The following is an 11,176-nucleotide window of genomic DNA, read 5'->3' as shown; positions in this document are numbered from 1 at the left end:
AGAAATGTTGCAATCAACATGCAGAAACACAGGAAACCCTTAAACGTTTGTTGGAAATGGTAAATTTGATTTTCATTCATCCATAGGTTTTCCATTTAAGTTTAAAGTAAAAAAACCCACAAGAATACAAAGAGTACATTTCTAAGAACTTGGCACATGCTTTAAACTAGATTTTCAAAAGATTTGACCTTTTTTAATGTGGACACTCTTATGTCATTCATTAGCATCTGATACCATCACTGTACCACGGTACTGTCACGGTACTTTTCGGTAAGGGAAACCCCTTTTTTGTGATTTTCTCCTAACAAAGTATTTTTGGGGGGGGGGGGTGTATATAAAGCAATATATTTAGCAACACCCTAGCAACTATCCACGTATTGTGCCATTGACTTCCTAGCACTGCTTCCATTTTTTTTCTCTCAGAAAATGTAAATATCTAGTTGACATTTATGATTGAGTAGGAGGTCCAGGCTAAGCTGCGAGGCAGTCCTTCCTCTCCTTTTTCTCCCGCAGCCAAATTCCTACACTCCTTCCAAGACACCCAGTCAATTAATAAGACATCGTCTCCTCCCCTTTGCAGCCCCCTGCACAAGAGGCCACCCAAGAGCGAGCAGCCCGTCTCTAAAGCAGCTTCTCTGGTGGCCCAGTGGAATGCCGGGCGAGACAGGAGGACTGAGGTGGAGAAGAAAAGAAAAAGTCCCATCACTGCTCACCAGGGCAGCCTGGTCAAAATTTAAGGGAGACAATAGGAGACGTGGGTCCCGTGCAGAAATCCCGTATTTCCCGCCATTGACTCCTCAACACCTCCCACTTTAGAGTAGACCCGAAGCTCTTTCTGCCCTCTTTTTCGTTCATTGCGTTTTGGAGTTCGTTTAAGATACACCAATCTGTGCTCGAATCAACACATAGAATTATGGACCTGTGCTTCAGTGGTTTGAATCTAGTAAAATTGGGATAAATCATTTTGGTGATATATTGATCTTGACTTTTTTTTTCAAGAGTTTCTTGTTGGAGGAAACAATATTAATGCCATGGTCTGATTATGTATATATACAGTTGCAATCAAAATTATTCAACCAAATATGCCCAAGTAAAAAGAGACCTCAAAAGCTATAGAGAACAAATTGTTTTATTACATTAGAAAGTCTATGGCTATAAGAAGATTACCAAAACACTAAAAGTTCCTAGAGACACAGCTGGCAGCATTATTCATAAGTTTAGACATTTGTTGTACCAGAAAACCATGGACGGTTTTGAAGAAAAAGCACAATATCATTAAGGGGAACAAAATGTTTGATCAGAGCAACTGAGAAAAACCCTCAATTTACTCCCAAAGACCTTCAAGATAATCTGATGAAAAGAAGAAAAAAACATTTCAATGTAGAGTATAAGAAGAAGACAAGCTGGGACATCTTGCCGAATGCCACTCTTGACCAAGAAGAACATAAAAGGCCGACTTGAATATGCTAATATTCATTTGGATAGACCTGTGGAGTTCTAGAAGAATGTTTTATGGAGTGATGTGACCAAACTGGAACTTTTTGGGCCCATGGATCAAGTCTGGTCCAAAAAAGACAAAGCTGAGCAGAAGAACACCGTCTCCATGGCCAAACGTGGAGGTGCTCCAGTCTTCTTATAGGAGTGCTTTGCTGTTGCAGGAACTGGACATCTTGACTGTATGAAGGACATCTGGAAGCTTTTTTAAGCGAGGAATGGGCCGGAATAGAGGTGACTGAAGCTTCTAAGGTCTTACAGGCATTGGAGGTTATAAAAGAAAATGTCCTGCACAAAATTTGACATTTGGGGGTTTAAGGGTTAGTTCACCCAAAAATGAAAATTATGTCATTAATGACTCACCCTCATGTCGTCCCAAGCCCGTAAGACCTCCGTTCGTCTTACGGGCTTGGGACGACATGAGGGTGAGTCATTAATGACATAATTTTAATTTTTGGGTGAACTAACCCTTTAAATAATTTTGTGTGTGTGTGTGTGTGTGTGTGTGTGTGTGTGTGTGTGTGTGTGTGTGTGTGTGTGTGTGTGTGTGTGTGTGTGTGTGTGTGTGTGTGTGTGTGTGTGTGTGTGTGTGTGTGTGTGTGTGTGTGTGTGTGTGTGTGTGAGAGAGAATGAAGTCACTCTGGTATGGCTTAATGACAGCATTTTAGATGGAAAATCTCAACCACCAAACTCTATACTCAAACATACAAAAAATATAATAGTAATTAGTAAAATATATATAAATAGCAAAAAAATGTTTCAGGCAAATTTCATGTCCTTTTGATAAATGTAATTATCATTTTGTGCCTATATATTAAATACATAATTTTGACCCACAAACTAATATAGGCCTATATATATATATATATATATATATATATATATATATATATATATATATATATATATATATATATATATATATATATATATTGCATATATAATAATCTGAGTAAACAAAGAGTTTGGGGATATCAAGATTATATTTTAACATGCATCACAAAATTACAATAATTATTCAACATTAAAACATTATTCAGAAAATATGAAACATGAATTTTGCTTTCTTTTTGCCATTTCTTACATTTTCACAAAATTTTCAATTTACTTACAACTAAATCAAACATTAAAAGCAAAGGCTTAATAAATTCAATATAAAAAAAGTTATGTAAAATAAAATATCAATTAAAAGCTGCACACATTGGATAATACTAAGAATATATGAATGAATATTCTTGTAGCCAACACTGAGAACATAATACAAACTGAAAATATAGGAAAACATTTGTTTCTACAAAAACACATCAGAATAAATACACAAGAATTTTGTGAATTTAGAGGTTTTATTCCATTTTGTGACAATTTAAATTATATTACTCTTTGTTCAATAAAACTTTAAGCCCTTATTTTTTTAACAACCACCTCAAACATATTTTGAATCACAAAACAAATGGGAAAAAAGTTGCTAACAAGACCAGTTAGTAAAAGGAGCACACTTCTGACATCAGTCAGAAACATGAGTTGATTCAACTCATCTGAAACTAAAACACTCATGCAAGACACTCCAACTCGCATTTGTATCAACATAATGGACTAATATAACCACACAATCGTTGAAAATATGACCTTTTCATGTATATTGTGTCCTCTTATTTCAAAAGTATATCATCTTAAAAACAAAGCACTGGACACAACAACAGGGTTCAGTGTCATATATACTGTGTGGTGATATGGCTTATCACTTAGCATTACAACTCACTATAAATAGGACTATTTTGGTGCTTTTAAGAATTATAGTTTAATAATAATTCAATTTAAATAAATGAATGAGAGTAAAACTCTAGCCCAGCTAGTTAGCTAAAAAATGCATTTGTGATAATCCATTCAGGTCTCATGTTCAAATCTGTCTTCATGTAATGCCTAAACATTAAACAACTTGCGCAGTGAAGACAAGTACAGAGTTTAAAGACAGGAAAGCTCTTCTATACACCCCTTAATAAAAAATTTCTTTCCTCAGAAACGGCCATCGATGCAAACAGGCTATCTAAATCTGTGTAAACAGCGCCGTTTGCTGGCAGCGTTTGGTTGTACACTAGTAAGAAAACAGCCTGTGAAAATTCTCTTTAAATCGATTTACTCAAAATTCCCTTCGAGATTTAATGCAGCTTGTGCTGTAACAACTGGACAACAAACAGCAAAAATACATAGCATATTTTACAAATCTTTGCAAAACATTACATTTTAGATCATCACGATCACAATATCTAAATTTGCTGCGACACAAAATGTAGGCTAGCCTACTGTATATCGGCAGTTACACTATCAAACATATAAGCCCGTAAACATCATGAACGTATGATGTACAATTTGTATTATGCTTTTTGGTGGCTTTGTGGAAAGTGCAATGAACGTAGGCCTAGCTGGTCCATTTTTACGTCAGACAGAACATAAAAAGTAAAGTCTGGGATTGTGCTAGTTATCTATGCTTGCTTCTTAATATGACTTTTAAAACAAACATAATTTACAAATGTGTTTCACAGCAGGAAATGCTGGAGGAAGGAAGCGCATGGACAAGAACCTAACCAAACCAACAGATTTTTAAAGACTTTACCACAAAGAAAATTAAAGCTCAGTGTATGTTGAAAAAAATATCAATGCTACAAATCATGTCTTTGGTAAAAAATAAAATGGATACGTCAATTATTCAATTATAAACCCCCTTGTCTATAGATTCAGGAGCGGAGACAAGACATTGTACACAGATGCTTTTAGAATAAAAATACAGGCTACAGGAAAGTGGCCGGAGCTGGAAACAATACATCAAAACAGTGTAGCCTACAGTCTGTGTTCATTTCATTTTTTCACATAATCCAATTTCAATGTTAAACTGTTAAATGATTTCCAATACTGAATAAATGCCTGTGACTTAATGTAACTTCAATGTTTTAGAATAAAAGCTTTGTGTTAGGACCAACAAACTATCCAAAATGAAATTGTTTGTCTGGTCACATTAGCCAAAAAGACAATAACAGGCACATAAACGATAATACTGCATACACTACCGTTCAAAAGTCTGGGGTCAGTTTTTTTTTTTAATTGAAAGAAATCTCTTATCATCATCAAAGTTGCATCTGATCAAAAATACAGCAAAAAAAAAAAAAGAAGATACTGTAATATTGTGAAATATTGTTACAGTTCAAAATAAATTTTGTATTTTAAAGCTGCATCTGTAACTTTTTTGTTTAAAATTTACATTAAAATATATAATGATTAAAGTACATCATGAATCCATTTTTTTTAACAACCACCTCAAACATATTTTGAAGGTACGCCTATAATAAATGTTTATATTCGGACTATTTTAGACTGGTTCGGGTCGTACCACTGCGGAGTAGACCTTACAGTCTATGGACATAAATAGAGAGAAGTAGATCCGGCTACAATTCTTCCGCAAGACGCATGCAGTTCTGTTTATTAACCGTTAGAGCGCCAACAGTTACGGACTGCAGGGACTATTTGTATGAGTTTTCACGTATTAATTGCTTTTTTATTGCCAATGTGTGAACAGCTTGTAACGAAACTTTAAAAATGTTAATAAAAAAAAAGAGATATTCCACAGACTTGTCTATGAAAGCCTGTATACTGATTTTTTGTGAAGGACTCGGACGGTTTTTTTTTTTATTACAAGGATGTGATGCTTAAGCGCGTTCAAGAGAGCCTCTCTCCGTTAAACGACGCATGAAATGAATGTTTTCAATATTCAGGATAATGCAGAAAGAGCCATGTTGTACTGCAATGTGTCATGCAAAGAAACGTAATTAATTCAAACTAAAGTCTCACATGATAGTCAGGTCTATAGAATAGTCTCAAATATAGGCCTATACTATACTTTATAACCAAACTATCATAACGGTGTAAATTGAATTAGGCCTACCTCATCAGTTGATGATGCCGGCGAATTGCAAGCAAATCCACATCGCAATGATCAGAAGTTTTCTTAACTGTTTTCTCACCGCCGTCATTTTTGTTGTGTGTTGTTTATTTTGGAAAGCGCGCACACATCTTTCAGTTTCCGTTAACCGTCGCTCTCAGCAGCGTGGACGCGTCTGGATGTTGTTATCTATTTCGCTGCAAAGGTATTTCCAACTTCTTTTTACTTCTAAGTGAAGAACGATAAAGTTCGTGAGCAGATATCGAGGGCGAGGGAAGCCTTGAATCACGTTCAGTCTCTTGTACGTTTACGGTACGTGCGCACGAGATGAGTGCGAGCAAGTTGCTGTCTGCAATTCACTTAACAGCCACCGGTGTCGCTAATAACAAGAATTTCTGAATTCAACTTAAAGCCCCTGTAAAATATTTTAAAATATAATTTATTTCTGTGATGGTAAAGCTGGATTTTCAGAATCATTACTTCAGTCTTCAGTGTCACATGATCCTTCAGAAATCATTCAAATGATTTGGAACATTAATAATAATGTCTTATTATCATAAATGTTGAAAAGAGTTGTGCTGGTTACATTTTTGTAGAAACCATCATTTCAGGATTCTTTGATAAACAAAATGTAGCATTATAAATGCTTTACTTTCACTTTTGACTAATTTAATGCATCCTTGCTGAATAAAAGTATTAATTTCAAAAAAAAAAAAAAAACTAATTTAACCCAACTGGTAGTGTGTCAGAAAGAATGTAAAAAGTTGTATTTGGTTGGCTTACATAACATTTCAAGAATTTTTACAGCAAAAGCATAGCGACCTCTAAAACAAGGTAATTCTACTAAAGATATCATGAAACAGAGTGGGAACAAGTTTCCATGCAATAAAAAAAAAAAATTCCATTCCAGCATCAACTCTTCAAATCCACAAACCCTTAAAAAACAAGGTGGAGTTTAAAAAGTCAAATCACCCCACCTCCACGAGCAGATGAGCCGCCCCACAACCGCCGCTATCACAGATACAAGCGCACAGGGCCCCTCGGTAACATTTCACAACCAGACAACTCAATTTACAAGAACCCAAGAGCACTGAAAATAGAGCAACAAAAACGAAGTGCACAGATCAAAGGAGTGAGTTCAGTTTAAGGGCCGATGCTCACTACGCTTTTAGAAACGCTAAACGAAATACCACATGTCTGGCCTTTAATCTCATAACAGCTAAAACAAGCTAAAACAAAAACCCCTAAAAACGTATCAGACCGTAAAGCAAGCTCCATGTTTGAGCAATTGGACGCAGAGAGCCGGTGGGACAAACAGCAGCACAGCAAATCATCTAATAAAGCTTCACTCCCAGAGGAGAGTTCAATGTAGGACTCTCTCGGCCTCCCATCATTCTTGTTCTATTAATACACCCAAACAAAAAGAGGAGGCAGTAATGAGGGAGCTTCAGGGAGAACAGTGATGGGGAAGAGGCCAAATGTGGCAGCTTTCAGCCACATGAAAGTGAGCCGAGCTCCTGCTGTTCTTATTGCTCTTGTCCTTTGCCCGGGTTCGAGTGGGCAGGAGCACCAGTTTGTGTGTGTTTGAGTGTGTGCGTGCCGTGCATGTATGCGTACCCGCCGCTGGGTCCTGATCCAGCCCTCGCCATTTAAACGCTCAATATGATGTCTTGTCTCGGTTAGTGCACAAGAAGTGGAATGCATGATTTACTTAGAGACCAGAGCCTTGCGACTGTCCCTAAAGATGGCAGGTATGTTCGCCCTGATGATGAGGCACCGTTTATATTCATTATTTTTTAATGCATAAAGGTCTTTCAGGATATGAACAGAGACAAACATTAGAAAGGAAGAAAATAACTTTGCATAGCAATGTATAGTTCAAGTGCCTTTCAAATAGTTTTGTAGTGCTAGCAAGATATGAATGAATTATAGATTAATGCTCTGAATAATACAGATGGTCCTTTTGGGCCAAAGATAAAATCATTCCTTTTCAACTATAGAACGCCACCACCGAATAGAAAATACAATCTACACAAACACAGAGAACCATTTAATCAGCTCAGCAGTGTTGTACACGCCGCATTCGAAGATCGATTGCGTCACAGCGGCACGCCAAAGTTTGAAGACTCCTTCGTATGTGGCCTCGAAATGAGTCCTTCATTTCACGAGCAATGAAGGATACAACACATGAATCCTTTGCTGCCTAGCCTACATCAGAATTCATTGCGCGCTGGTAACAACAGGATTTTTTGGAGAGAAATTGACGAATTACACTGTTAAATGCAAGTATTAGGTTTCAACTTACTCGAATACAAATGTTAATATACCAAAAAATGTATATAAAGAAGTTCAAATGGTACATCTAAGATGTGATTTTATATAGTTTTTACTCTTAATTATGTTCAGAAATGGACCAAGGTAAACATATTTAGACGGGTTGTGAACCTTGCTTTGTTTTCAGACAGTTAAATATAACTTTCAAAAAAGTCCAGAACAAACGTTACTGCCGCTCTTCAACAGCAGCTGTCACAGTTGTTAGGCGACAAGAACAATCATCCGTAGGCTAGACCGTCTCATTTAACAACGCTCAGTCGGACCTTTGCGGCCTTCGAAGAAGTGGCCTTTGAAGTCGGTGTCCTTTGAAGGATGAAGCCTCTCAATTGAGACACAGCTTTAAGAGTAAAGGTTCTTTGTTGGTCTCCATGGTTCCATGAAGAACCTTTAACATCCTTAGAAACTTTACATTGTACAAGAAGTTCTTTATAGAGGAAAAAGGTTCTTCATACTTTTCCACCGGCACGGTTCCGGTGCAGGTTCCCGGCCTTTGTCCATTCTTGAACCATTCCATTCAAGATCGGTTCAACTCCGACCCTAAAAACTTGCTGCTCTCGAACAGAGCCGGAAAGCCGTGGCGAAGAATAGCTGTCACTCTATGGCAATCTCGTTGAGCAATGTAATAATGTTGCACTACATTGGTCTTTATATCTAAATAAATAAAACTGTGCACGCAAGAGAGACCCCGCGTGCGAGAGAGCGAGTCTCCAAAAAGGACAGATGATAGTACCGGGAATTTATGCAAGCTGCCGATACACTAAAAGCACTAGTACCGGTACTGTGAACAGCAAAACAGAAGTCCCGCACTGCCTGTACAAACATCCGGATGCACACTGTTTGATTTTAGACTGTTTATAGTCAGGTAAACAACAAGTAGCAGCATTACATCTCTGTTTGTTCCTAAGGTCTGTGGAAACACGTGGCCAGTTTGCGACAGGCTCCAGTTCGCCTGGCCGAGAAAAGGCTCTGGCTCAAAGAACACAAACTATTCTGGTGGAAAAGAGCGATGAAAGGTTCTTTAGGGAACCCACAATGGTTCTTCTATGGCATTGCTGCAAAAACTCCCTTTTGGAACTTATTCTTAAGAGTCTGGACTCAAACTCAAATCCAAGACCATATTTTCTATGACAAGTCAAGACCAGCTCATTCGAGTCCGAGTCCAGGCTGTTCAAATGCTCTTGAAAATATCTGATATTGTCCAGACTTGAGTACTATAAGATTTCAGCTCGGTGTCACAAAAACTCCACGGCTTGTGAAACAGGCGATGCAAAGATGAAAAAAACGCAAGCTCATCGTTTTAAACACCACAGGCTCTACCGCAGCCTGTTTTGAAGCATCAGTCAACTAACACAGGGCCAAAAAACACAACGTGCCACTATCAAACAGGAAGCCACAGATGTCTTCTGGCATATCACTTCATTTCAGGCTAAAATGTGGCCTGCAGTCATGGTTATCATATATAAGATAAGCGTGTCATTAGACTTTGCAGACGCATAGTTTAAAGTCTACGTGAATTGCAACCCATTGTACTTCCTCTAATAAAGCACTTTTTCAAGAAATTAGATTATCCATCAGGAATTGATTGGATCATGAAAAGTAGGCAGTGATAGAAACCAGAATACAGCCAGATTAAAAGTGAGTTTGCTAAATCTACGGCTAAATAGCCATTTACTGGTTAGTTATCCAATAGCCTGGGTAACCTACGTGATGTTACTGGAATAGAAAAGTCATTGCAGAGGAAGCAAGAGTTATTAAATTTTTATTAAACTATGAAAACTTTTTTTTTTCTTTGTAATAACATGCACCAAAGAATCGTTCACAATAGAACCTGGTGCATTAATAATTTAAAATGGGTCTATTCTGAATTCATGTTGACTTTAAACATCTATCGGCAGATTCATGCTCAGCCTAATCTTATACTCAAGCATAAAACCTCAAGTAACGAAACCCAACGTCCAAGTCAACACCTCTAGCGTTTTCTCTTTTAAGCCGCGGTCACATTAGCAAAATTTCAGCAAAAAACATTGTTCCATTGTCCACTGTCAATAGTGTATCGATGCTTCCAGAAATGCTCATACAGAAGTCACTTTCAAACCATGCAGTTTCTTGTTGGTCAATGCTGAAAATCTGTGTGACAGCTTGAACCAAATACAAAATTGGATTTCAGCTTCAAAATTTCACAGAGCAAGGGTAAATGTGACCGCACCTTCAGCCAGTGGCTTTGTCTTCAACTCTTTAGAAATTAGCTCAAGTTTATAAGAACAAATAAATAACCTGAGGAAGGTATCTCAACAGTAAATTCAAATAACACGTAAATGTGAAACAAACGGTCTCTTTTACCTTGCCCATAAACAAGAGTTTTACACAGAACACGGAAACTATAACACCTAGTTGTTGCTACTTCAGTAAAATCTTTTGGAAGAAGTCAAAGATTAAAGTTAAATATGTGAATCAACACCATAAAGCTCCCAGCACAAATGGAGCTGTTATATTTGGTATATACCAGTTTGTCAAATATACCAAATATCTATTATATACCAAATTTGAGAGAAGTCTGTATAAACAATAAATCTCCATTTAAATAAATTCTATTTATATTTAAAATACATATTCCTTATCTTTTTTGCCTAAAGCAAAGCGCCTGGTCTGTCAGGACACTGCACAAGCCGGCTTTTCTTCTTTCTCCATCAGTGGAAGGTCTAGATGCTCCTCAAAGTGAACTTCTCTCTCGTGTTTGAGACACTGGACTGGATGCAGTGATATTCAGCCATGCAGAACTTGAGCCAGAAGTTCACACCAGCTCGGTCTTCAGCGCTCATGGTGTGCATCTATTGCTAATGATGGATTTGAGTTGGTCCCCACATGCAAATTCTGGAGTTGTACACCCTTGCCAGAGTGTGAGGAGAAAGAATGAGACAGTGGGAAAGTTATGTCCTATCACTCTGTAAGCTGGAGTTCGCCCTGAGAAGGCTCAACGTCAGGGCCCAGAGTGAGAGGCGTGCTCACGGATGCCTGGGGAATGATGGCCGTCTCTCCGCCCAGTGGCGTCTTATCCTGAGACTGGGAGGAAGAGGAAGAGGAGTGCGTGCTCTCGCTAGAGCTGCTGCGGGTCTCTGTGCTGGTGCTGGTCTTCTTCATCTTCCTGCGTTTGGCCAAAGGAGCCTTGTCAACCGTCTGAAGTCGGAATCCCTCCCGCTTACACTTATTAAAGGCCTGGGGAAGAAAAAATGGATGACCATATCAGTATCTGCCAAAATTACAGTTATAATATACAAAGCTTACTGTATAATTTATAATAATAATGTATTATTATTTTATTACTTATTCAAATTAAAACAGTAATTAAAAAAATAATACAAGCTAAGCACTTATCCAAATTTCCTACTCTGCATTGTCAGCATGTTCTGTAAATTGCAT

The 11,176-nt window shown here is 37.7% G+C and overlaps 1 protein-coding gene across 1 annotated transcript in view; it reads right to left on the bottom strand.

Moving 5' to 3' along the window:
- Window positions 1-9,693: 9,693 nt before the first annotated feature.
- The window catches only part of rps6ka5 (ribosomal protein S6 kinase, polypeptide 5), a 28,312-nt gene continuing 26,829 nt past the window's right edge, over window positions 9,694-11,176 (bottom strand). The window contains exon 17 of the mRNA XM_056245561.1: window positions 9,694-10,972. Coding sequence (XP_056101536.1) covers window positions 10,697-10,972 — 276 coding nt within the window. The 3' untranslated portion in view covers window positions 9,694-10,696. The remainder of the gene's footprint in view (window positions 10,973-11,176) is intronic.

The sequence above is a fragment of the Rhinichthys klamathensis genome, unplaced genomic scaffold (genome assembly GCF_029890125.1).
Source record: "Rhinichthys klamathensis goyatoka isolate OS25496 unplaced genomic scaffold, OSU_Roscu_1.1 h1tg000032l_1, whole genome shotgun sequence".
Taxonomy (NCBI): domain Eukaryota; kingdom Metazoa; phylum Chordata; class Actinopteri; order Cypriniformes; family Leuciscidae; genus Rhinichthys; species Rhinichthys klamathensis.
Note: the sequence above shows the minus strand (reverse complement) of the source record. Positions and strands in the feature narration are given on the sequence as shown.